A 27,806-nucleotide genomic window follows, 5' to 3' on the forward strand; every position below is an offset into this window, starting at 1 on the left:
GTCAATCTCATTCGCAGTGGAGCCCCATGCAAGATATCACCTCAATGGGTCTCAATGATTTTAAGAAAGGCAAGGAATCGGCCCGGAACTACGCGACAGGAGTTGGTTGATTACCTGAAAAGAGCTGGGACCACCATTTCCAAGGTTACTGTAGGTAATACACTTAAGACGTCGTGGTTTGAAATCATGCATGGCATGAAAGGTTCCCCTGCTCAAAGCAGCACATGTCAAGGCCCGTTTGCATGTGACCATTTGGATAATGCAGAGGAGTCCTGGGAGAATGTTTTGTGGTCAGATGAGACCAAAATAGAACTTTTTGGTCATAATTCCACTGAGCGTGTTTGGAGGAAGAAGTACAATGCGAAGAACAACATCCCTACTGTGAAGCATGTGCTTTGGGGGTGTTTTCTTGCAGAGGATGAGTGGGGCCGTGTATTGTGAGATTTTGGGGAACAATCTTCTTCCCTCAGAGCATTGAAGATGGGTTGTGGCTGAGTCTTCCAACACGACAACGACCCAAAGGAGTGGCCCCGTAAGAAGCATATCAAGGTTCTAGCATGGCCCGGCCAGTCTCCAGATCTGAACCCAAGCGAAAATCTTTGGAGGGAGCTCAAATTCTGTTTCCCAGTGACAGCCCAGAAACCTGACTGATCTAGAAAGATCTGTGTGGAGGAGTGGGCCAGGATCCCTCTTGCAGTGTGTGCAAACCTGGTAAAAACTCCCTCTGTAATAGCAAACAAAGGCTACTGTACCAAATATTAACATTCATTTTCTCAGGTGTTCAAATACCTATTTGCAGCCATATCACACAAATAAATCGTTAAAAAATAGTGCATTGTAATTTTTGGATTTTTGTTTTTAGTTTATCTCTCTCACAGTGTACATAATAATAATAATAATAATAATAATTTCCTTGTATTGTCATTCTGTGTAACAATGTACACAGAACGAAATGTCGATTGCACCTGACCCGTTGTAGCGAGCCGATGCAGCCGCAGCCAACAGAGGGCGCCGCCGACCACTTTTTAAGTCTTAGGAATGACTCGGCCGGGGCGCGAACCACCGACCTCCCAGTCTCAAAGCGGGTGCCTTACCATCTAGGCTACTGAGCTGGTAACCACCGACCTCCCAGTCTCAAAGCGGGCGCCTTACCATTTAGGCTACTGAGCTGGTATGCACCTACGATGAAAATTTCAGATCCTTCCATGATTTCGAAGTGGAACAAATAGCAAAATAGGGTGTTCAAATACTTTTCTTCGCCGTATATATTTTTTTATTTTACAAAGGTTGATTTGCCTGATGTCTATTTTGCTGCTTCATCTTCTGTGCTTTAGTAAACATCTGTTCTATGTCATGACCTGGCACTGGGTCGAATTAGGACATTGCTCATTCCTTTTGAGAAATAATCAATAAGCTGTATGTGTGTTTGTGAGACGGGCCCCCTACGAAGACGAAAGGAAGCACGCTTGATTCCACTTGCCTTGGCATCCTCAAACTATTACTCAACGTGATGATACAATAAAGAGGCTGCACACACAAGGACTCGGATCTCCAACGTCTGAGTTTGTCATCGCTAATAGCTCAACATGATCACGCCGCTGTTGCCAAGCAACTAATGGAAGCCATTCGAGTCACTTCATTACATTTCGAGTGTTTAAAGTTATTTTGTTACTAAGATAATTCTGTAAAGTGACAGTGTGTAATAAGCAGTGTCTGGAATAATGCCGTTTTAAATAACCGGTGTTGCGTAACGGCGTTCTTTTTTCAGTAAAAGGCTAATCTAACTAACTTTTTCCTGCTGTTACCGTTACTGACAGTCAAAAGCGGTGCATTACTTTGGCTGCAGAATGCCAAAAGGGGTGTCCCCTCGCCAACCTGACGCCATGTAAATGGCCCCGGTTTTCCACTATCTTTAAATTGTTTACGTCACCTCTTTCTGAGCAGCACGGCGGAGCAGTAGCTAGCGCGTGTGCGGCACAGTTTCGAGGTCATGAGATCGAACATTCCTGTGTGGAGTTTGCATGTTCTCCCCGTGCTTGCGTGGGTTTCATCCCGGCACTCTGGTTTCCTCCCACATTCCAAAAACATGCATGTCAGGTTAATTGGCCGGTCCAAATTGTCCCTAGGTGTGAGCGAGTGAATTGTCCGTCTCTGTGTGCCCTGCGACTGGCTGGCAACCAGTTCAGGGTGTCCCCTGCCCACTGCCCGAACATAGCTGCAATGGGCTCCAGCACCCCCGCGACCCAACTGAGGATAAGCGGTGCAGATAATGGATGGATATCTTTTTGAATCATGTAACCATTCAAAATAGCGACTACCTCATAGTTAGATATCGATTATGAATACAGTATTTACTAATGCATCGAAAGAAAAGGTGAATGAGGGCTGAATATTGACAGCACCTCTATGAGCCAGCTCTTGGAAGTGAACGAAAGGAGCTGGCCCTCCATCAATGAAGAGATGGTTCCCTTCGAGCCTTCCTTATGATTTGTCAATATGCAATTTTGGAAGATTCTGTGTTGTTGACTTTAAATTTGTTAAGTGTAAAAAGATTATGATTGTTTTGTATTTTATGCTTTTTGTGGATTGATAAACATATTAATTATATTTCCTTTGTTCTTCAGTGTTAATGTCTTTATCTCATCTCATCAGCCGTACCGCTTATCCTCATCAGGGTCGCGGGGGGGCTGGAGCCCATCCCAGCCATCTCCGGGCAGTGGGCAGGGGACACCCTGAACTGGTTGCCAGCCAATCGCAGGGCACACAGGGACAGACAACTCATTCGCTCAGTGTATTCTTTTTTCTTCTTTTATCTCTCCCTGTTTAATTTTTTTTTATTTTGGAAGCCGAACTGAAAAAGACGGTTCTCTAAAATAGTCGGAATTCCCATTTCGTCAAGTAATATGGGTGTTTTGTCCAAATATTTCAAATTCTTTGACATACAATAACTTATTTTTAAAGCAACAAAAATAGCTACTTTACCTGGTAACCCTTTACTTTGACTATAGAGTAATTCAGTAACTAAATCAGGTACTCTTTGCAAAAAGTAGTGAGTAACTATAAATAAATACTTGACACTGTTAATAATTCACCAATAAGCGTCGCTGTAGCTTGGAATGGACTATGAGCATGTGTATTCAAAGAAGACATACTATGGAAACTTTACTCAATCTTCTTTCATATTTTCATGCAAGAAAAATAATTAATTTTAGCCAACCGGACATGAAAGCTGCTATTAATCGACGCAGGGACAACAAAAGACATGTTGAATGGTTACATGAAAAAGAATACACTATTTATTTTTATATAAAGACATTAACACTGAAGAACAAAGGAAATATAATTAATATGTTTATCAATCCACAAAAAGGATAAAATACAAAACAATCGTAATCTTTTTACACTTAACAAATTTAAAGTCAACAACACATGTTCGGAGAAACTGAAAAGAGCGAATAGCTGGAGTTGGACAGAAATGGTGAAGTTACTAATAAGGCTGGTAAATAGATTACCATACTCTGCAACTTTAAATCTGAAAGGCGAGTGAAACTGAAAGACAAAGCAAGATTTATTCACATTAAAATACCATGCAGCTAAGTGGCTAACAAAAGTGGCCAGAAAAGGAACCGGTTAAAAAAAGTCTACAATACTTTAAACATTGAACTCAAGGTTAGCTATGGAAGGCGAGTGACATTGAGGGACATAGCAAGCTTTGTTTTCATGGAGCAGCTGAAAATAACAATAGCGCATAGCATCAAGCCACAGCCTGCAGCCAAGTGGCTAACATGAGTGGCTAGAGAAGAAACCATGAAAATTTTTTTAGATGTCTGAATCGAGGAAAGCGTCAACAATAGATGTGGAATAGGACTGACACTGATGGACAAAGTTTGCTTTATGAAAATGAAATGATCTGCATTTTATATAGCGCTTTTCAAGTCAATGACTTCCCAAAGCGCTTTACATTGTGCTTCACATTTCCCAATAGCGGCCGTGATCTGTGCAGCCATGTAAGGCGCTAACCTGCTTATTGGGGGTAATTGGGGGTTCAATGTCTTACCCAATGACACTTCGACATGTAACACGGACAAGCCGGGATTCGAAACTGGGATCCCTTAATCCTAAAACGATCGCTCTACCTCCTGAGCTACTGCCGCCCCAATCTATGCGGATCAGCTAACAATAACAATAGTGGCCAATGACAGCCAAGTGGCTCACATAAGTAACTAGAGAAGAAAACCGTACAAAAAAGGACAAAGATGCCGGAATCGTGGAACTCAGGAACATTCACTTACTTAACCAGCTGTTGAAGATGCGTGACACAGCAGAACCAACACAGAGTAACCTGTAGCAGCGAGCCATATCCTGCAGCTAAGTTCCTGACATGAGTGGCTTGAGGAAGAAACAGTGGTCAATAAATCCAAGATGCCTGAATCACGGAACCCAGTGATGTTTACTTGCATGACCAGCCGTAGAAGGCGAGTGACACTGAAGGTCGAAGCAGGAACAGCCTATGATATCAATAGAGGCTCACAGTGTACCATAGGCTGCAGCCAACTGGCTATCATGAGTGACTAGAGGAGGAAACTGTGAAAAAAGTGGTAGACTCCTAAATTACTGTATGTGTCGACCATTACATACAGGGCTTAGCTGTGGAAGGTAAGTAGCTCTCAAGTGCTAACAGATCTACCTAGATAAGCTAGCTTTGAAAAATGGTAATTCGGACTTCCGTAGCACTAAGATGGCGGCCAAACATGCGTGTAATATTATCAAACATTTTAAAACGTTTGAATCAGTTCTATGAGAATATTACTTGTCTTTGCTTCCATTTGAATCAACAGTATTTGATTTATACCAATTAAGTATTTCTACACCAATGTGGGTCATTATATGATACACTTAAACAAATATGATAATTTTATTACTCGTGTAATTAAAATGCGCCTAAATATGCTTGGGGAAAAAACATAGAAAGGAAAAATGTAAATATGTGAATAATTGCATATAACCCAGCAGCGTTCCTCCCACGTTATGTGGCTGGATAATTGTGTTGCTATGGTGATGCAATCTGTTCCTATCACTTTGGTCCTACACGTGCAAAGAACTAAAAGAGAGACCATTGTTTTTCTAGATCTACATAGAAATTTATATGCTAAGCCCGCTAGAACAATCAATAAGTTTACAAATAGCTAACATAGCAAATACCAGAATTTAAATTTCCACAGCTAGCAAAAAATATTCTTCAAATCCAAACTATTTTTTCCTTAACAAAAATGATTCAGATACTAAAAAAGCAGTACAAGTTGAAACACCCCAAAATAAGGTTTCCTGCGCTACTTCTCCGTCATATTTTTTATGTCAACCAGTGCTTCTATTTTTTTTGTCAATCCCCCCTCCCCCCTCGCATTTTGGCACATATTTGCAGAATAAAAAACGAGAGTCGTATCAGCGTGATTGGGTTGTAATGTCTTTACGTGACAGCTTGATTTATTTGGCTACGTGCTGTCCGCTGCCAACATTCTTACCATAGCAAACACACTGGTCTTCTCTCCTCTCCCTCTGTGCTAGCAGTGTAGTATGACGTACGCTCCGTCTCACTTCCTAGTCTTGTCGTGAAACTTTTGTTTGTCTCTTTATCCGGTCTCTCTTCACCTGTCTCAGCATCCGTGTTAAATATTTCATGGGGTCACGTGAGGGTCTTCTACATTTAGTGTCTACACTTCATACTAAATGTTATACTCTGTGCCTAATGTGCTGTGTAGAGGCTAAATGAAAATTTAAAAAGCCAATGAGAACGCCACTGCGCCCTAGTGCAGTGGAGGTGCAATTGCACTTTATTCTATGAAAGTTAAAAATACAAATTCCCTGAAATCAAACAGCCACGCCCTCCCCTTGACGGGGCCCCGCCCAATATCTGAGAACCACAGATGTAATTCAATGTTAGTTTTAGCAGTTATGATCGTTACCATGACCCATTTTAACACAGTAATTATAACACAATATGTAATTTGTTCCAAAAACGTTTGTTTTAAATGTTCAAATGAGTCCATCATGTTTGAAAATATAATAACACCCATTCAGCTTCAAAGATAATTGCATAGCTGGTAGCTAACACAATTAACTACGGCTTATCTAGCACAAATAGCTACGGTGGTTATGTCTGTTAGCATTACTTATTTAAAATACATCCACTATAGCAAGTCATGCTTTTATTTTAAATGTTCAAAATAGTCTATTAGTCTATAGAATAATGAGAACACACATGCGGCTTCAACAATATAGCCTAGCTATTAGCTGGCAAGACTAGATTCGGCTGTTAGCGTTGCTTGTTTTCAACACATGTACTATAACACATGAAAGGATTTGTTCCAAAGTCATACATATTTATGTTAATTGTTAATAATGTTAGTTTTAATGCTATAACTCATCTAGTGTTAGGAATTACCGTATTTTCCGCACTTTAAGGCGCACCCCCAAAAAATAGTTTTTGGTCCCATATTTGCCATACATAAGGCGCACCGGATTATAAGGCGCTACAATGGGAACGTCGACAAAACAGTCAGATAGTTCAGTCAAACTTGTTACCCACTTAACATTCCGAAAGCTTGCAAAGAAGCAAATACGTGTCTCAGACATGTACGGAAACAGTGTCTGTACGATGTCACCAATCACTCAAATGCATCTTTCCAAATATCATTCGGAAGGTTAAAGTCTTGAGATGCAAGAAATGTCAAACATTGCTTAGTTTCTATTTTATTTTTTGCTGGCAACTGTGTGGACAGCAAAGTAAGAATTTTATTGTGCAGGGAAACCGGGTTCTTTACTGTGCATATGACAATAAACACTTTGAATTGAATTTAGTTTAAAAATAGACTCATCACAGAAACATAAAAGATCGTTCTAAAACAAGATACCGGGAAAATATAAAGCCGCATAGCTCACCTAAGTTCTCTTGCAGCCATCACGTTCAATAATGATACGTAACCATGGTCTTCTTACAACCGTGAGTGTAGTAAATCCAGGAGAGTAAAATATTTACAAATACAGAATAGTAAAAAAATGTTTTCTCTATGCCGTAGTGCAACCCAATGTGTGATTCACATTCATCTTTTTCAGCCAATTGCAGGCTTTGTTTTGCCCCTTTAGCCCATGCGAGCCTGTAAATGATAAAAAGGATCCGCCCCCTTTACCTCCAAATAACTTTAGCCAATAGTTACTGATTCAAATGATGATTGACACATTGGTTAGGAAATGAAATGCTGGTATATAAATCCCAGCATACACCGTGGACTACTTTGCCTTCGGGGGAAATTCAGTCGGCGGCTGCTTGCTTTAGTTGCAAGTCTTTGCGACTTAATGTTGATCCATATATAAGGCGCACTGTATTATAATATAAAATAATACTGTATTTTAGGTGCGCCCTATAGTGTGGAAAATATGGTTAATATTACAAATCGTATCGTTTACCAATTTACTCGAATTAGTTATCCGACTCAATTAACCAAACACAACTTACATTCGGCTAACAATGCATGCTCGTTTCTTTATGGAAAAATGAACAAGAGACCGGCATTTCCACACAGGGGCAGATTTATTCTCCTAAAGTATCTAACTAAGGAATTCCATCGAATTAGCCGATTTAGTGTCGCTCTTCGTCGAGCCTCTCTCTCGATTGTCCCTCTCGATCTATCTTCTGAAGTTCCTCTGTCCACGTCTTTTCACAAGCTGGCCTGCCGGCTCCTCCTCCCATGGGCGTGCTGACTCCTCCTATGGGCGTGCCGACTCCTCCCATGGGCGCGCCAGGTGCCAGCTTCACCACCTCCTCGCTGAAGGGCGTCGCGATGTTTGTCCTTGTGCGTCTGGCCTTCTCCCGTCAGCACTCACAGGAATTCTGTTATCAAAATACATCTGATGCATTCCAGACAGCTAACCTTCTAATGTACCTTGAAGAAAAACAGTCAGTGAATCTCTCTACTGCATCACACTGAGTACATGTACTTACTTTGTAGTTAATTTTATAATATCCTTTATAAAATGTATAAAATCCTTCACTAGTTATGTGGACAAATAATCCGAGGACACAAATTCAGCTTTATCAATACAGCTATCACGTTAGCTATCAAGACTAGCCATAGCAGTTACGATTGTTAGCATACATGTGTATTCGGAGAACAAACATTCTTCTACAACAATATGACATGACTGTTAGCCTGTGAGACTAAGCTAGCATTAACTGTAAACAAACTTGTTACTGCCCAAATGGGTCGGTTTAGTCAATTAAGTAGCGCTATAAGTTACCAGGTAACACAGCTATTAGCTAGCACGTAGCACATTAGCTGCAAACAAGCCTGCTACCCTCTTCTATATGGGACTGTTTAGGCAAATAAATCAAGTGACATAGCTATTAGCTAGCAAGACTAAGCTAGCGTAAACAAACCTTTCTGTGCCCTCCTAAGGGACAGTTAAGGGAGTAAAATAACACTAATAAAGTTATATAGTTATATATAAATACGCAGTTTTTAAATAATACATTGATATGAGTTAATTTAGAGCACTAAATGTGACGTAAATTAGATAAGAAGGCTTTTTGAACCGATTGTTGAGTTTGTCCTGGTAATTCTTTGTTCTTCTTCCTCAATGAAGGATGCTTCAGCTCTCCTCCTCCCCTGCTCCGACCGACGGTGCTCGGGTTGGGGGTCTTAATGCGTGGGCTAGCCTCAGTTCATTTTCGGTGCGCAAAGAAGGAGAGAGGAGCGTCTTTCCTTCCAGGTGCGTGCAACTTTTCTGGATGGCTTGTTTGGGCAAGAAGGTTTTTATTATCTTTGTTTTGCAGCTTCTTCAAGGGAGGGTCTTGCTGACGACTTGATGACAGTCAGACTCATGACTTCCAGGAAGGTATCGATCTGCTCATCTCATTTTTTTTCTTTGTAATCACACGACAGCCAAATTGATGTCCGTTTTTTCAAATCTATTTCTATTGATAGAAAGTATTTTAGTTTGTATGTCCATCATCTGTTCTTCCTTATGACTATCTGTCCTTCTATTCATTCAACTTTCTGTCAGTTATATCAACTATCTTTTCATCCATTCATTTATCTGACACTCTTGATTGTCTTGATTAAGTCTCTATCTATCTATCTATCTATCTATCTATCTATCTATCTATCTATCTATCTATCTATCTATCTATCTATCTATCTATCTATCTATCTATCTATCTATCTATCTATCTATCTATCTATCTATCTATCTATCTGTCTGTCTGTCTGTCTGTCTGTCTGTCTGTCTGTCTGTCTGTCCGTCCGTCCGTCCGTCCGTCCGTCCGTCCGTCCGTCCGTCCGTCCGTCCGTCCGTCCGTCCGTCCGTCCGTCCGTCCACTTTTTAAACACTTTTGATTATTCATTTGTCCATCCCTTCATTCTGTCCCACCATCCATCCATCCTTCTATCCATCCATCAAATTTGACTATCGGTCCATCCATCCTTCAATCAACCCATCCATCCATCTATCCATCTATCCATCCATCCATCCATCCATCCATCCATCCATCCATCCATCCATCCAACTCCCACAATCAGTTGTTTCATCATTTTGAAGTTTGATAGTCAAAGTTAAATCCAGTAGATCTTTTTGACACATCAAGGACTAGTTGAGAACAGAACATCAAGGATAGCTGGCCTTTTGTCCACTGGCGCTCGCACTCTAATCGTTGTGTGCTCAGTGAGTTGACGTGCAGGTATAAAAAGGTCAGAACATGTGAGAGGCTTTTTATGTCTGTGGGCTGTTGGGGGCAGAAGAGCATATCACATCGTTGGTAGTGTCACCTCTGGCCACTAACACATTGCAGTAAGTCTCATGCCTAGATTGGACTACAGTATTTCAACCCCTTAAATCATGAGCGGTGAGTTTTGATTTTGGAGTCTATTTTAAATTGTTTTTCATTAGTGAAAGGATTGAATGAGAAAATGTGATAAGTTAAGATAAGTGATCAAGCCACCGGAGCTTGGCGTAATATTTTGACAAGGTGGTCCAAAGTGATTTTCTCTTATGGTGCAAAATGCTGCACGAGCTTCTTCTCGCAGTAGAAGCGACAATATTGAGTTTTAAATGAAGACTTTGCTATGATTCCGTTTTAGCAATTATTCTATTTTACGAATTTCATTTGTTTATATATACATAGAATTAGAGAAGAAATATTGCAACTTAAAAAAAGGGGCACATTTTAATGAATACCAGATACACAATATATGACCCTTTAGTTCATTTACTTTATTGTTTGAAAGAGGGATGCACGGTAACTGTTATAGAAAGTACAAATAAATTCTCATGAGTAACAAAAATATTTAGAATCTTTACAAGTGGAAGTGGCATCGAACCGCGAGATGACGAACTGCTGCGCTAAAATTCTGACGAAGACATGGTTAATCTTATCTATCCCGGCTGACGTTCAAAGAACCTGTGCGGGTCAGATGTATCGACATTTCGTTCTGTATACACGTGTACACGAATGACAATAAAGTAAATCTGAATCTGAATCTGAATCTGAAGTAGTATTGACTGACTGTTGATGGGCAACATCTCTGGTTCCTTGTGCTCATTATGAAGAGGTACAGAGAAGACATGATCAACTTGAGCTACTAATTCTATAGAAAATTAAAATACATTCTAATGAGGAACACAAATGCTTAGAATTTTCAAACAAGTGGTGTCTGATGACTGGTGACGGGGCTTTCAGGACAAGAATGGAGACAGGACCCACTTGCTTTTACGTTTCTCTCAGTTTTATTGGGAAGAAAGGAAAGGATTGCACACATGTGATCGCTTGTCGCGGGAAGCAGGTTGCTCTGAGCGCGGAAGTAGCACTTCCGTGGCGAGCCATGGCGGTGTCGGGAACGGAAAAAACAGGTCAGTAGCCGGGACAGGAGAGCAAAAAAACATGGTCGGGATCAGCAACGAGTCGTAAGCCAGGAGAGGGGAGTAGACGTGGTCAAGATCAAAAAACGGGTCGGAGCCGGGAAACAGACAGGACCAAAAACAGGAGTGAGTCAGGGTCGAAAAGCTTGCAGAGAGTAAACTGAGGTTCGCAGACAGACTGACAATAGGTGACAGATAGATGTGGGTTTAAAAAGGGACAGGGAACCAATCAGAGTACTAGGCAGTTGGCGCCAAAGGAGCGGACACAGGTGCATCACATCGGTAATCATGACAGGGGCAGATCTCCAGTGCCTTGCACAAATCAGAGAGAGGTAGAGAGGAGACAAAACCAAGTTGTGCTGCTACTACCGCCATAGAAAATCCAAATACTGTATATTCTTACGAGAAACACAAATGTTTAGAATCTTTAGTGTCGGCTGACTGTTGATGGGCAACCTCTCTCGTTCCTTGTGCTCATTTTGAAAAGGTAAAGGCACACGATAAAGGCTCTATAGCAGTTGGCAAATAACGGAGTTCAATGGTTAATTGGTTGGTCGGATTCCTTAAGCACACGAGTGGTAGGGGCACCATTTCCTGTGGTGTGTCTTGGCCAAGTACAGCCTGTTGGCGCCCATCCCTTTCCAAGCCAATACATTCTAATGAATCTTATAAAAATACTTCATTTTTTCCTAACACGTGGTGTAGGCTGATTTAATATTTTTGCATGGCATCAAATGACTAATTTTAGGGTCTTTCCTTTTGTATTTTCGGGCCATATTTGTGACATCGTATTTAGCCGTTTTCCCTTTGGATCATTAATTATCGTGTATTCCTAATTTTAAACAAATTTAGTTAAAGTTGGTCGCCATAATCATAGTTATTCTGCTTCCCAAAAAAGCCACAAAAATGACGGAATCTTTACACCAAAATGCAACTATTATCGTAACAACAATATGATATGTAATAAATAACGTCGTAATAAAAGCTGATAATGACTCCGCCCATTATTTGCTCTAACCGTTTCACGTATAAATCGATGCGTTTGAGGCCTGTGTCAGAAAAACATTAGAACCCATTTGAATAAGAACGTCGCCGCGACGCATTTCCTACCACTTTTTATGTTTCGCTCCACAAGTCCTTAAACGGTAAGTAAATTGGATTTATGTCAAGTCCCTAAATATTATTATTGTTTTTACTTTCAACTACTTTTTCAAATTACTGTTAAAGCAGAGAGTGTCCTTATATTTTTTAATGTAAATTAGCTTCTCGGTTTAGCTTGTACGCACGTGTCTAATGAATTAAAATTATTGCGCTCAATCTGTGCGTGTATTTTTGTAAGCGCATTTATCTCGATATATGTTTATTCTATTTAACAGTGTTGGTAGGAAATTAGGTAAAATTATTTAATACGGTGTTCTTAACTGAGAGCTGCATAAACATTGGCAGATTATTTATTACAATATAATGATGTGCTTTTATGCCATTTCCGACCTTTTTCTCTTATTATGTGCTCAAGAAAAAAAAACACGTTTTCTCGTCGTTTTTTTCTTTTAAATGTAGCACCTCTTCAAACACTTTATAAACGACTGTAGCTCAATTTTGGTTTTATTGCTCAAATTGTCTTACCTTACTTCATTCTATTTACATTGAACATGTTTTCTTATTCCAGCGCAGTGGTTAGCACGTGTGCTGCACAGTTCTGAGGTCATGAGAACGAACCTTCCTGTATGGAGTTTGCATGTTCTCCCTGTGCTTGCATGTTTTTTCTTCATGCACTCCGGTTTCCTAACACATTCCAAAGACATGCATTTCAGGTTAATTGGCTGGTCCAAATTGTCCCTAGTGTGTGTGCCCTGCGACTGGCTGGCAAGCAGTTGAGGGTGTCCCCTGACCACTGCCTGAAGATAGCTGGGATGGGCTCCAGCACCCCCGTGACCCTACTGAGAAATAAGCGGTGCAGATGATGGATGGCTTTTCTTATTCCCATTTATGCGTGCACTTGTGGTGGAGCTCAAATTTCATTATACTTGATTAATGACAATAAATGCACTCAGAATAAGACGTGACAGTTTTAAATCAATTTTCTTTTTAAATATTTTTGTACACTGGCACAAAATAAGTTTACCTAGTTGTGTAAAAGTACTTAATTTGTTTGACTAAAATCTGTTGATTGAAATACAAGCAATCACATACATTTGATTTAAGGTTTAGAAATATGCAATCATATTACACAGCTTAAATAAGCTGACATGTTTTTTTTGCCATCTTGCTACTGTGAAAGCCCAAATGACCAATTTTTGAAGCTATCTTGTCCCTCTGGTTTTTAAAGAACTTCACAGCTACGTGCCCTCCCATGGCTGAGGCCTGTATGTGAGGTTAGCTGAGTCCCATAATTTAGGCATCCTTTTAATTTCACTTTTTCATTCTTTCTTTGTAGCCCCTTGGTTGCAGACTATTGCTCACAGCCATTTGCTATTGTTATTGTTAGCTGCTTCTGCTATTTCTTTCCGTGTCATTCGCTTTGCACAGATGGTAATACAGACGCTGGCCTACTTACGAACGAGATCAGATCGTTCGTAACCTGAATTTTTTCGTAAGTTGCTTCAGTGTTATATTTTGTATGGAATGTATGTTCAAGGTTTTATAAGTATGTTTAAGGTTTGTATAAGTAACCTGATTTGTACTAAAAAAATAAACATTTCATAAAATAATATGCTCTATAAAGATAATTAAAGTTTTTCATAATTTTTATCAAATCATCAAAAATAAATGTGCTGAAGACTAAGCTTTTTTCTGGGGTGCGGGTTTAGCAATTTAGTAAATATGTCTCATAATATATGGTGTAGCTCTTTCCCAAAATAAAATTAATATATTTTGCTTTTATGGCTCTTTGAGTCAAAAAGGTTCCCGACCCCTGCTATATACTATATATATTCTATACCCTTTTCGCCGCCCTGAAAACACAATTCTGCAAAGAACTACACAGTGTCTGGAGAGCAAAATCTTTTGGGATATTTTTTTTTCATATATACATTGACATAGGAGCAAAGGAATTTGAATGTTATTTTAATGTTAAGTTGTTTAAGTTAAGTTCTAAGTTGTATAATTTAACAAGCTATTTTTATTTAGAGGAAAATTATAAATACTGTATAAGTGATTTAAGGTTTAAATTTAATATTTTGTTTTATGCTTTAGTTTTCTATAAGTCCAAAACTTCAATATTTGAATAAAAAGGAGGAAATTAGAAATATCTTTAAGAAATCCGATTAATCGAAAAAATCGACTGATTCTTCAGTTATGAAATTAATCGTTAGTTGCAGCCCTAGTATTATTATTGTTAGCTGCCCTTCAATGCTATGCGCTTTTCACAGCTGCTCATGCAAGTGAACGTGGCTGAGTTTCACGATTCAGACAACTTCTGCTTTGGCCTTGCAAACTTTTTCTAGCCTTTCTAGAAGCCTCCTCTTAGCCACTAGCTCTGACCAACTTCAGCTACGCTATTGGATCTTTTTGTTGTTGTCAAGTCATGTATAGCCCTTCCTCACAAGAAATGACTCAAAGGGTGGTACAGATAAAACACAAACATCATCAACATGAAATATAGGTAATAACCGAATAGTTGACAGCTTTCTGAGTTCAACATAATTTGTAGGCTATTGAATACAAGTGTGTTTTAAGCCTAGATTCAAACACTCCCACAAAGATGCATTCCACATCACTGGGGCCCGAATGGAGAATGCTCTCAAACCTAGAATTTATCTTTGCTTGCGAAAGGAAATATCGAATGGAAGTAGGCGTTAGAATTTTGCCAAGTGGTATCCTTCTTCCGTAGTGCGTCTTCTTTGAATGTACTCGCCTGAGCTACATTCTAGGCTACAGCGACCTCTAGTGCTTGTTGATTACACTATCTTTTTAAGATGGAAAAGAGAAAAAGGATGTGTATACATTTCTTTAACCCTTGTATTTCAATTCTTATCCAACTTTCCTCCCTTTTGTCCAGTTTCCCACGAGACCTGCCTCCTGGACCAGGTTCTAGAGCTGATGATGAGCGAGAAGCCCCCGGCTAGCCTCACCAACCTTTTTCTGAACATAGACAGTGACACAGCTGCTACGGAGTCCGAGACCACCCACTTGAGGAGGCGAATTTGTGCCGTCATGGAGAGGAAAGCGAGCGATATGAAGGAGAAAATGGGCTCCGTCAGCAAGGAGAGTGTCAAAGCTTTCTTAAAAAGGAACCTCTTTGTTTTGTTAACCGTCGCAGCCGTGGTATTAGGTGAGGGTTGTTGTCTTGCTTAAAGTTTTTCGGTCTTTATATTTTTTCAACCTTTTACTTTCCAGGCATCGTCCTGGGTTTTGCTTTGCGTTCCCACAACTTGACCCAGAGAGAGATCAAGTACTTCTCATTCCCTGGTGAGCTGTTGATGAGAATGCTGAAAATGCTGGTGCTGCCTCTCATCGTTTCCAGTCTGGTCACAGGTGACAAGTTTGGCTCACTGCTTCATTAATTGCAATTTAAGTAAACATTAAAATAACCAATTATAGTTGTATGACTTGATATTGATAACCTAAATTAAAACATACAGAACAAAATATTTATATATTCTTCTCATTTATAAATATAAATACATCAAATAACAATATCCCTTTGAATTGACATTTCTTGATAATGAATACCTGTGAAAGGTAAATATTATTAATATTACCCTTAAATTCACATTTCTCTTTCATTTAAACAATAAGTCAATTAGATAATGGATACATAGTTTTATAATTTGATATTGATTACATGGATTATACATAATAATAGAATATATGCCTATTATTATAATCATTATCCGTAAATATAAATGCACGACTACAACAAAATACATTTAAAAACGTTAGGTGTTCTTATTCATTTTTTGAATTGCCATTTTTATGTAATATTTTTATTATAATAAATGGAAAAGTACTGATACAACATCAGGGCTGATACTGGCATTATTTAAAAGTACTGGTGAACAACTCTAGCATTGGCTGCCCTCTAGAATTTAGATTTTAGAAGATTAATAATACAGTAATCCCTTGCAGTATTTTGGTTAACTTATGGCGGTATGGCTTCTTTGCGTTTTTATTGTACATTGTATTCTGCATTCTGATTGGCTAAACAGGGGAAGATGCTTTCTATCGGCAATAAATATTGATCTCTCCACCAGCTAAACTTGCTCTGGAGCAACATAAGGGTCCTTGGCACATTTTCAAAAATGATTGTTGATGACAGAATATATGGTTTCTGTAACACATAACTGTAAGGCACATTTGATTGGGTGAGTGGGAGGGATGGGTGGAGCTATGCAAAAAGTGCAAGCACTCCCTGCCATCTCTCGCCCTACTCCGTCTGCGCCAAAAGTAAGCACATCAGGCTCTCTGTTCTCAGAATGTTGTGACGTTTTTACCAAATAAATGCTTCCATCTGGTTTTGAAACCAATATGTAGGAAAAAAGGGTCAAAATGAGTTTAACCGATCTTGAGTAATTGCAAGAAAGAGACAAGTGTAAAGTGGTATGTTTGTTGATTTTGGGACACGGGCTCTGGCATTATTCTCTTTTCATAATTTTTATCAAATCATCAAAAATAAATGTGCTGAAGACTAAGTTTTTTTTCTGGGGTGCGGGTTTAGCAATTTAGTAAATATGTCTCATAATATATGGTGTAGCTCTTTCCCAAAATAAAATTAATATATTTTGCTTTTATGGCTCTTTGAGTCAAAAAGGTTCCCGACCCCTGCTATATACCATATATATACTATACCCTTTTCGCCGCGCTGAAAACACAATTCTGCAAAGAACTACACAGTGTCCGACTGCGATCAGAGCAAATGATCAAATCAGAGTCATAAGAGCAAAGAAAACGGAATGATTAGAATTGTTATTTCTGAAAAATACATGTTTTATGTATATTTCCAGGTTTTGTAGCATTTTCATATTTCGGCTTTTGACAGGAGATATATTAAGGAGAGCAAAATCTTTTGGGGTATTTAAGTTTTTTTTCATATATACATTGACATAGGAGCAAAGGAATTTGAATGTTATTTTAATGTTAAGTTGTTTAAGTTAAGTTCTAAGTTGTATAATTTAACAAGCTATTTTTATTTAGAGCAAAATAATAAATACTGGATAAGTGATTTAAGGTTTATATTTAATATTCTTGTCTGTTTTTATTCATATTTATGTTCCAAAAACATTAAGTTAAAGTGTGTTCAATAAATGTTTATCCTGGTTGGCGCGCGACCTTAAGTGTGTTTTGAATTTAGGCCCCTTGTGCAATTGAGTTTGACATCCCTGCTCTAAGGTAAAGGCAGTTTTCCATGACTCTCACTTGATGGCAGTAAATTATCGTGTAAATTAATGTCGACTGACAAGGTATAATCTATATAATTGTGTGAAAAAATAGGAAGATCATTTTTAAACTTATAAATTAACAGTACTAATGTTATTTGTAAAAAAATAAAATAAAAATAAGAACATTACTTGTATTGATTAAAATAATACATAAGGCCGTAATTTAGGTTTGATCTTGAATAATAAAAAATTAAAAAATCAAATAAATAAAGGTTTCTACCACGCGTGTTTTGACTATCGCGGGACATTTTTGGAATGCAACCCCCACCCAAAGCGAAGGATTACTTTAATTTAATAATTTTATCCAGTTTAAAAGAAAAATATCATTTGTCGAAATCATAGATACTGGTACATGTTTTTTGGGTTATGTAGCGGAAGTAATTTAATATACTTCTGGTATCTGTTTATGGTATGGGTGTCAATGACATCATCAATAGTGTGAGAGAGGTAGTCTAGATATTTTTCTATTGAAATAATTGAAATAATGTTGCAGGAATGTCCTCTCTGGATGGAAAGGCATCGGGTAAAATGGGAGCGCGTGCCGTGGTCTACTACATGGTGACAACCCTGATTGCCGTTTTCATTGGAATCGTCATCGTCGTCATCGTCAAGCCTGGTGAAGGTAGCCGGGACAGTCCGGTAGACAAAAGCAGCAACGTAGAACTGGTCCAAGCTACGGACGCCTTCCTGGACCTCATCAGGTGATTTCTTTCATCGACGGAATGGGATTTAACATTTTGTAGTTGTTCTTGCTATGAATGTTAGGTTACTACTCTTTTTTCTTTTTCATTAAAAATTTCTTGCGCCAATTTTTAATACATTTACAAATATTGGTTACTGGCCTCATCTTAATACTGAAAATCGTTATTGGCTTTTATTATTTTAATTATATTTTGTCTTATTTTATTTATTTGTAAATTTTCAAAAGGATATTATAAATTGGATATTATGAATTGATTTGGATGTTTTTAATTATATTTCTTTTAATATTAAACGCAATTATTTATGTTTTCATATTTTTAACAGTTTTTTTAAATATAATATTACAATATGTTTAAAAATTGAAAACTCATTTGAATGTTTTTTTTATTATTTATTTTAATTTTTGTTTTATCACACGTTTTTTAATTATTATTTATTTTATTATTGTTTTTCTTTTACATTTTATTTATAACATTCATAATATTCAACACTTGTGTATTTAAGTTGGCTGGCAGTGTTTTAACTGGGCTGGCAGTGAATAAATTAAATTAATGAAAGTTTTGAAAAGTTTTCAAATCATATTTTTCTATTAAAAACCAAGAATAAATGTCCCTCTTTTATAGTTGTACTTAATGTTCCAATTAAGATAAATTGGTTTTCAGCTTTGAAATGTGCTTTTTTCCATTCACATGCCATTTTAGAATGTCTCAAAATCAAAAATATTTTTAACCTCCGTCACAGGAACATGTTTCCACCCAATCTTGTTGAAGCTTGCTTCAAACAGGTAGGAATACATAATTTTGTAATCATTCTTTAAGGGATGCACGATAACTTTCAGGCCTATACCGATAACAAATTATAACATTGCAGTTATCGCTCTGATAGAAATAAGAAGACCTGATAGGCACTTTGAGCCACTTGTGTTTGTGTGTTATGTATATTTTTAAGACATATAGCATGCAGTTAAAAAAAACAAGTTGGCCTGTTGGTTGTATTGGGTCTTAAGGAGCTGGATTTCATCCGTTATTGATTACAACTGGTTAATGTGCTTTTAAAATCTTTATGCGTCACTGACTTTCTGCCATGATACAAGTAGTCTTCTTAATAGTCGCATCCAGGCTTAAATGCTCCAAAACTTAAGTAGACGTTCTGGTATGCATGGTTAATGTTGACACAGCCATTTCTCTATGTTTGGAAAAAAGTTCTCGTGTACCCCTTGTTTTTTATTTTTATTTTTCAGAAAAATTCAATTTAAACTGTATTTCGCAGTACAAAACCACATATAAGAGGTGTTCCTATCCTAAAAACGACACAGGGATCCTCAACTCCACTGATAACGCCACAAAAGTCAGCCTCAACCTCAGCACGGCGCAGGTAAGCCCTTGTGTCATCCATCCACCTCAAGCGTCACCGTGACAACCGTCTCCTGTAGGAAATGCAGGAGGAAATGGTGCCGGTATCTGGTTCTGCCGATGGCGTCAACGCTTTGGGTTTGGTCGTCTTCTCCATGTGCCTTGGTCTGGTCATCGGCAAAATGAAGCTCAAGGGTCGGGCCCTCAGGGACTTTTTCGACTGCCTTAACGAAGCCATCATGAGGCTGGTGGCTGTCATTATTTGGTCAGCTCGCACACATACTCACAATTATATAGAATGTAACCCTTGTTACTTATCATAGGGATGTTTGATACTATAGTTTTTCCTGACCTATACCCACTGTGGCCAGGGATCCATTCATAGGCCTGTATATATAGGAGACCCTCACAATATGAGATGAAACCATTATAAGGTTGGAATCGCAAAGTTAAATTTTCGTATGTTGCGGGATAGAAACCTATGTTAATTAGTGAATTGCGTTCTGTACCCTAAAAAAAAAACATTACATACTATATTGTTATTTTAATAACTGCTTAAGTACATTATACAGTTCATGCATGTAATAAAATAAATTGATAAATATACGCAGAAAACAAAAATTGAATTTTATTTACTTTGGTGTACCAGGACTTGATCTGGTCTAGTGGAGTAGTGTGTGGATGGAGACGGGGGGAGAAGACGGCAAATTAAGAAAATTGATTTTGAAACTTTCACTCGCAAGGATTGTGATGTCTTTAGATTTTCTTGCTTTGATCGCCTCCTTATTTTAAAGAACTGTCCCAATTGTCGATTGTTTACAGCCAAGCAATTTTGCGAGGCCGGCGATTCATGTGCCTTCTTTGTAGGTCATGGTTATCATGTTTTTGCTTCCCAATTATTTTTATTCAACGGAAAAATCGTCACGACAGGTACGCCCCGGTAGGCATCTTCTTTCTGATCGCGGGCAAGATCATGGAGATGAAGGATCTGGCACAGATGGGCGGCCAGCTGGCCATGTACACTATGTCGGTCATCCTGGGCCTCTTCATACACGGATTGTTCGTGCTGCCACTGCTTTACTTGCTGGTGACCCGGAAAAACCCTTACAACTTCATCGGTGGTTTGCTGCAGGCGCTCATCACTGCCCTGGGAACCTCCTCTAGGTGAACATTATTCCCAATATGAGATCAATTTACAAAATTGGTCCGAATATGACATACTTCTATAGGTATATTTCAAAAATATTTCTACAGAAATACCACTACAGTAATACTACATAACAAAAATATTCCGACGTAAACATTACCCGACTACAGTAATGTTACAAAAATTACAAAAATTCAAGTGCAATAATACTACAAAAAAAAAAAAAAATCAAATTTAGCGCTTAAAACAGGAACCACTGATCAATAGATAAATAATCCAGTACTGATCTTGTTTTTTGTTTTTGTTGTGATTGTCTATCAACAGCTCCGCTACTCTGCCGATTACGTTTCGATGCCTGGAGGAGAACAACCGTGTTGACAAAAGGGTGACCCGTTTTGTTCTCCCCGTGGGTGCCACCATCAACATGGACGGCACAGCCCTCTACGAAGCTGTGGCGGCCATTTTTATCGCACAAGTTAATGGCATGGACCTAAACTTTGGACAGATTCTCACGATTAGGTAATTTAACAAATCTTTTCATTGACTGGATCAGGGGTGGGCTTGGTTTTGGATCCACATTGTTCTCCCCAGGTACTCCTGTCTTATCCCCTATTTTTTTTTATCAAAATCCTGCTATGAAGCTTTCCCAACACACTCAATAGACTTATACCTCTCAAATTACAGTAAGACATCGGTTATCGCGGTTAATGGGAACAAAACCACCCGCGATAAGTGAAAATCTGCGAAGTAGCGACTCCCCTTCCCAAAAAAAAAAAAAAAAAAATCTCGTCTCATTATCTGCACCGCTTATCCTTATTAGGGTCGTGGGGGGGCTGGAGACCATCCCAGCCATCTCCGGGCAGTGGGCAGGGGACACCCTGAACTGGTTGCCAGCCAATCGCAGCTGCAAATCACATTAGTTCTCGCAGCTAGCTGCGTTCTTCATTGACGCACGAGCCGAGTGATCCACCGCTAAGAGTCGTACAGCTGGGCGATTTTATGTCCACCCGGGACGATCGGAGACAAATTCACGACAGGGTTTTTACCGCGGGTGCCGTTTGGTCGCTCCCGCGAGCAAGCCCCTAACCCGCAGCTCGGGTACTTTCGGGCGCGATACGCACGACACCGACACAGTTACAGGGGTCCCGCGCACGTCCGCTGATTTTCGCCCGCCACGCGCGGACGGCCGCTTGTCTTCGCGCCGCGCTACTGGGGTTGTCGGACGAGCGGGTTCCCCCCAGTTACGTGGGTAGCCCAATCACGCCCGCCGCCTTTTCTCGCGTCGCGCCGTGTGATGCCGCGTCCGCCGAACTCGCTCCGTCGTGCGGCCCGGGAGTGACCCCCCACCGCGATGCCCCTTAAAAAAAAAAAAAAATTATATATATATATATATATATATATATATATATATATATATATATATATATATATATATATATATATATATATATAAAACATTAAAAAAAGTTTTTTTTTTTTAACCATTACAGACCGTGAAGCTCTGAAGCTGCGAACGTCCAACCGCGGAGTTGCGAGGTCTTACTGTTCTACACACCAGCCCGTCACCTTTCCTTTTGTACAAGGGAACCACACATGCACTACGCCAGTACCACATAACAATTATAATAAGAAATATTGTTTGCCAAACCATTAAGATATTATATACATATATTCTTTTTTAATTGTATTTGAATATTTTCTGTTTTTCAGATTTAGACCAAAATATCACAATCACCTCTTACAAAAAAACGCTTTTAAACTTTTAAAAATTGGATTAATCCATTAGAACACCATCCAAAGTACTTAACCTGTCTACACTGTTGTCAAGGAAACTATACCACTAATTATCATGTGGATTCCAAGTATGTCTTTCTGCACGGCAATGTTATTTTCTCCTCCATCCGCCCACTCAGTATCACGGCAACGGCCGCCAGCATCGGAGCAGCAGGCATCCCTCAAGCCGGCCTGGTTACCATGGTGATCGTATTGACATCTGTGGGACTGCCCACTGAGGATATATCTCTCATCATCGCCGTGGATTGGTTCCTGTGAGTTACCCATTAAATGTCAGCTTGACGGGTGATTGGTTGGGGACTTTCCGCCTAAATGTCATTGTCTCCCCTATGTACCAGCTCGGTAGCCTAGATGGTAGGGCGCCCGCTCCGAGACTGGGAGGTCGCTCGTTCAAGCCTCGGCCGAGTCATACCTAAGACTTATAACATTGGTACTCATTGCCTCCCTGCTTGGCGCTCGGCATTAAGGGTTGGAATTGGGGTGTTTGGTCACCTAATGACTCCCAACACAGCAGTTGGGTCTAAAAAACCCGGCGTCGAGAGGTTCGGGTGTCAAATGATTTCCTGTATATATCATGTTTATGGTTTATACTGGCTGAAAAAATATATAAATACATTTTTAAAAAATGTAGCATTTATAAGAGCTTTACAAGTCAAGTCACATTTATTTATACAGCCCTTAATCACAAAAATGTCTCAAAGGATTACAGGATTACAATTACAAAATTGCTTTTCTGTGTCACTGTCCTGTGGGTGCATTACTGATAAGAAGTCATTGTTTACAGTTACCTCATTTAAAAAGTCAGTGTGTTGCCCCACCACATATACCCCCATACACCCAGATTGCTGACACCCAAAAGTAGTCCTTTACTCTTAAAGTTACAAATTACCGTATATACTCACATTGAAGCTGGCCGCCTAGAACTACTTAAAATAGGCTCATAATAAAAGAAATAGAAGAGTATGTCTACACGACCCAGCTGAAGTGGTGAACCTTTCATATTTTTTGGCTTTTGCGATCTTAAGGGATTGCAAACTAACACAGCCAAGATACTACCAATGAGGACGCAACTCTGGACAACTTTCTCCACTGTTGACGGTTCCTGGCCTGTAGGTCGTGGAAAAGTTGGAACCTATCCATTCCTTAATGTTGTCCTCCCATTTCTTTTTAGGTCTTCCTCTCTTCCTGCTCCTTAGGACTGTGCCCTGTCACATTAGCTCGGTCAATCCTAATGATCTTATAACGTGACCATACCACTGAAGTTCCGTCCGCGCACAGTTGACAACAGTTCTTCGTATGGTCCAATGTGCCTTCTGAGGGTGTTGCACACCGTTTGGTTTGTCACATGGGCTAAGTAGCTGGTACCTACAAGTTTCCTGTAGCATCACATCTCCATGGTCTGGATTGTCTTGCCAGCCAGTTTTGCTGTGAGAGTCCATGTCTCACAATTGTAGAAGAAGATGGAATATTTCGATTTTTTATTTCGCTGCTACGGTCTTGTCCCTTCAAGATGGGTTTAAGTCTGGCAAGAGCGGCTGTGGTTTGAACTATCCTGGCCAGGACGTCTGGTTCTGACACCTCTTCTGATATGACAGCTCCAAGATATTTAGATTTGGTGACAGGTTCTAGCTCTCTGTGGATGATGGTGATGTTTGTGGTGACACCTTGGGGATTGGTGGTTATTACTTCTTTTTTTCTGTGCTGATTTCCATCAAATACTGGCTTAATGCTTTGCCTGGGCAATTGACCAGCTCTTGTGAGTACCTGTTGGTCTCATGCCAATCCGGCAACATTATCAGCAAAGCTGAAGCTAGCAATGTTGTGTTTTTGATATGGACTGTACCTTCATGTTGCTTTGGACATGATCCTCTCAAGGAAGATGAATAAAGTTAGAGAGAGAATGCAGCCTTGTCACACGACTGTGGTTTTAAATCGCGCTTCAATGTTATCATTGATCAGTCCCGCACTGTTGGCATTGGCATACAGTTCTTCAATGGTTTGAGCTAGTTTCTGGCTCATGTTGTACTTCTGCAAGACATCATCAACATTAAATATAGATTATACGCCAAGTCTAGTCGACAACTTCCTGACTTCTGCTGCAGGTTCTAAATAATGGCCTCAGTCAGGTCCAAGTGCCGGTATGATGGATCAAATTGCATGCACCATGCAACAACGCTCCAACGCAGGGGCTTCAATTTGCTATTCGTAACACAACCAAATATGTTCATCCAAACTGACCCCCTGGTTTCAGTTTTCTACTTTTTTTAGTTCTGACTACCGCCTAGATGTGAGTATAAACCCCGGGTCCGTAACCTTTTTGACCCAAAGCTGTAAAACCGAAACACCCCGCAAAAATTGAGAGAGCCACACGTTATATTTGAAGACAAAATTCAACAAAACTGCCAAAATTGCTTTCCAGATAAAAGGTAATTTTTTTGTGACTGTGTACCATTTAATCAAATCTTTGAAATAATAATGCTAGAGCCTGTGTCCCCTTATCAATAATAAACCAATTAAAATTTGTCTCCCTCCCTTAGTTACTTCGAGTTGAAACTCATTTTGACCGTCATTTTTGTCCTAATTAATGGTTTGAAAACATGATGTACCAGCCTAGATGGTAGAGCGCCCACTTTGAGACTGGGAGGTCGCTGGTTCGCGCCTCGGCCGAGTCATACCTAAGACTTATAACATTGGTAAAATGGCGGCGCCCTCTGTTGGCTGCGGCTGCATCGGCTCGCTACAACGGGTCAGGTGTATCGACATTTCGTTCTGTGTACATTGTTACAAAGAATGACAATACAAATGAAATTATTATTATTATATTATTATGATGGAAGCTAAGCTCTTATGTAGAAATTACAAGGAATACTGCAGAAAGGAAATCCTAATCTTTGATGTGTCGTGAGGAAGAATCGCCAAGGTTTAAAAGACAATACTTTTAATAAGTAGCAGAGTAAAGCACCATGTTGTAACATGTTGTTACAGTATTTGTTACAGAGAAAAATATCTGCGTTCCAGGCATGAGTTCCATTGTAACATGTTACTCCCAACACTGGCGTTGGGGTAATACTCCCCTTTCCTTTCTTCAGAGACCGCTTGCGTACCACCACGAACGTGCTTGGCGACTCCCTCGGGGCGGGAATCTTGGAGCATCTGTCTCGAAGTGAGTTGCAGAATCGACACGAGGAGGTGCAAAATTCCGGCATCGAAGAAATCGAGAAGCCGTACCAGCTCATCTGCCAGGACAACGATACCATGAACAACCACAATAGCGAAACGACCATGTGATTGCCCAAAGTTGACGGGTTATTCTCTTGGTGAATATAGTATAGAAAAAAATATCCAATTTTTTCAACTAAATTTCAATCATTTAAAAAGTTGTAATAGACATCTATAGAATAAAATTTAAGTCACTAAAAATGGGAAACGATGCCCAAAAAATGCCACGTTACTGACAAAATGAAGTTACTTTTATACAAAAAACATTGTATTACAAAATAAAATCATGATAATAAATATAATTTTAAAAATATGAAGAAGAATTCTGTAGATTATTAAGAAAGAATAATCGGTGGAAGACAACACATTTTTCAAAAAAAAAAAATTGAAACAAAACAAAATGAAAAAATTTGTAAAAACGCTATTACGTATCAAGTTGTATACAGAATTAAGGAAGAATACTTGTTGACAGACAAAATAAACACAGTTACTTTAGTACAAAAAAAAGGTACGAAACAAAATTAAGTCCCAATGTATTGCAAAGCGTATGAAGAAACGCAATGACGAATTATGTTGTAAAGTTGTATAGAATATTGTTGTGAATCAAAACAAAGTCACTATATTACAGAAAGTGTACTAAAATGTTCAGACACAAAATGAAGGCATTCTGTTTCGATATATTGAAATAATTGAAATGGTATAAGACTACATAAAGGCATATGAAGTATTGCAAAAGTTACGATACTACAAAAAAGGTATGAAAAATATTAGGACATAGAAGTTATAATATTGCTGCATGTGAAACAAAATTTAGTCGTAATATATCGGAAAAAGTAAAAATACAAGTATTTACGTGTATAGTTATTAAGTATATAGAATACTATGGAAGAATTATTGTTGCAACTAAGTGACTACTGTACTACAAAAACGCTACATGTCAAAAGGAAGTAATGTATGTATGCTTGTATGCAATATGTGCCTGTATGTGTGCGTGTGAAAAAAAACCCGGAAAATTAAGAACTTTATTTAACTAAATTTGGGAACTGGGATACGAAATTATTTGTAACGTTCGAAAAAGGTAGCATTATGCCATGACGCAAAAAAGGTAACACCATGAGAAGAAACCAAAGTCACAACATATTGGAAAGAAAAACAACATTGTTTGGTAAAATAAGTATTATATAGAAGAAAAAGTATTCAAACAGCTGTTACATTCTAACACGAAATGTCAGGGTATTATAACATGATATACCAAAAATGATAACAATGCGTGTCAAAATCATTTTGCTGCAAAAAATACTAAAAATTCAGAACACACAAGACATAATGAAAAAAAGGATAAAATTAGATACTTTGTGCGGAAACGTCCTGTCACTCGAAAAGTTGGTACTACAGGACAATGTTTCATAACAGAATGCTTAATAATGGTTAAAATTGCATTGTTAAGCTAAAACAATGAGTCAACCTGTGGTGTGTTTGGCAATACATTGAAAATGTAATGGTTTATAAATATTGCCAAGTAAAGCACTTACTTTTTGTTTTAGACATTTATTTTGAAATATTACGTCATTACTCTTGAAAAAACACGACCCACACTAACTGAAAACAGGAATGATTTTTCAAACCCATGAGTTGTTTTTCCATATACTCAAGGATATATTTATTTGTTATTGGAAGATTTACTCATTACTACTTCCTGTTTGTTAAATTGCAGGCTTTGAGGGTCAGCCTGTCATTTTTTTCATTGAGACTACCTTCCATAGAACCTGGAGCTTTGTTAATAGTGCATATATCTTGTTTTCTTTTAAATCTATTTTCATGCTTGAAATGTGAATGCACGCGGACTGTTAAACACTTTTTGCTACTTGTTCTCAATTTGAATCCTAATATTTCACTGAGGTACCTCTTAAGAATATGTGTTATTATTTTTAAAGGCCCACTGTGTATTTTGTAGCGGCCTCTAGTGTTGTAAACATACTTCATTTATTAAAATAAAACACTTGATTCAAATATTACCATGGACATGTACTATTTCATAAACAAGAAGTTTGTAATTTACGTTATATAACTTCTTTGGCCACCATCTTGGTTCTATGGAAGCCCTAACTGCCACCTATCCCACCCAACTGAGACCTCAACGTGATGGTCGCCGAGTCCTGTTAATCCAGGCATTTGGAGCTTGTTTTCCACTGTTTCCTTCTCTTTCCCCCGTGTTGTCAATTGGATACGGGCAATGGCTTGCCAGTAGCAGCTATTATTGTTACCTGCTCCATTCTCTACATTCAGTGTCACTCGCCTTAC

At 38.8% G+C, this 27,806-nt stretch overlaps 1 protein-coding gene and 1 long non-coding RNA gene across 5 annotated transcripts; one reads left to right on the forward strand and one right to left on the reverse strand.

Annotated features, from left to right (window-relative positions):
- Positions 1-7,569: 7,569 nt before the first annotated feature.
- On the reverse strand, positions 7,570-8,874 carry LOC148354726 (uncharacterized). The gene is made up of 2 exons (XR_015852179.1): positions 8,000-8,874; positions 7,570-7,940 (listed from the first exon to the last, which is right to left on the reverse strand). It is a non-coding gene; the product is annotated as an uncharacterized LOC148354726 (long non-coding RNA).
- Positions 8,644-27,520, forward strand: slc1a6 (solute carrier family 1 member 6). Of its 4 annotated transcripts, XM_088348932.1 has the most exons (13): positions 8,650-8,766; positions 8,831-8,892; positions 14,912-14,940; positions 15,005-15,184; positions 15,250-15,387; positions 17,785-17,992; positions 18,735-18,777; positions 19,263-19,367; positions 19,426-19,610; positions 20,276-20,509; positions 20,817-21,011; positions 22,406-22,540; positions 25,376-27,520. In XM_088348932.1, exons 4-13 carry the CDS (start codon positions 15,067-15,069, stop codon positions 25,572-25,574), a joined length of 1,560 nt encoding a protein of 519 aa, XP_088205058.1. In that variant the 5' UTR covers positions 8,650-8,766; positions 8,831-8,892; positions 14,912-14,940; positions 15,005-15,066; the 3' UTR covers positions 25,575-27,520. The 4 variants fall into 4 exon arrangements, with proteins under 4 accessions (XP_088205059.1, XP_088205056.1, XP_088205058.1 ...); XM_088348930.1 differs by having other exon boundaries at positions 8,649-8,766; positions 14,912-15,184; XM_088348933.1 differs by lacking the exons at positions 22,406-22,540; positions 25,376-27,520 and adding an exon at positions 21,983-22,391 and having other exon boundaries at positions 8,644-8,766; positions 14,912-15,184.
- The last annotated feature ends 286 nt before the right edge of the window (positions 27,521-27,806 follow it).

The sequence above is a fragment of the Urocampus carinirostris genome, chromosome 12 (assembly GCF_059441175.1).
Source record: "Urocampus carinirostris isolate Australia breed hairy pipefish chromosome 12, RoL_Ucar_1.0, whole genome shotgun sequence".
Taxonomy (NCBI): Eukaryota; Metazoa; Chordata; class Actinopteri; order Syngnathiformes; family Syngnathidae; genus Urocampus; species Urocampus carinirostris.

Bases quoted from the DNA above. Each gene is read 5' to 3' on its own strand.
- slc1a6 (XM_088348930.1), top strand. From the start codon at position 14,953: ATGATGAGCGAGAAGCCCCCGGCTAGCCTCACCAACCTTTTTCTGAAC. The intron at 15,185-15,249 runs GTGAGGGTTGTT...TTTACTTTCCAG, and splicing joins CGTCGCAGCCGTGGTATTAG to GCATCGTCCTGGGTTTTGCT. The intron at 18,778-19,262 runs GTAGGAATACAT...TGTATTTCGCAG, and splicing joins TTGAAGCTTGCTTCAAACAG to TACAAAACCACATATAAGAG.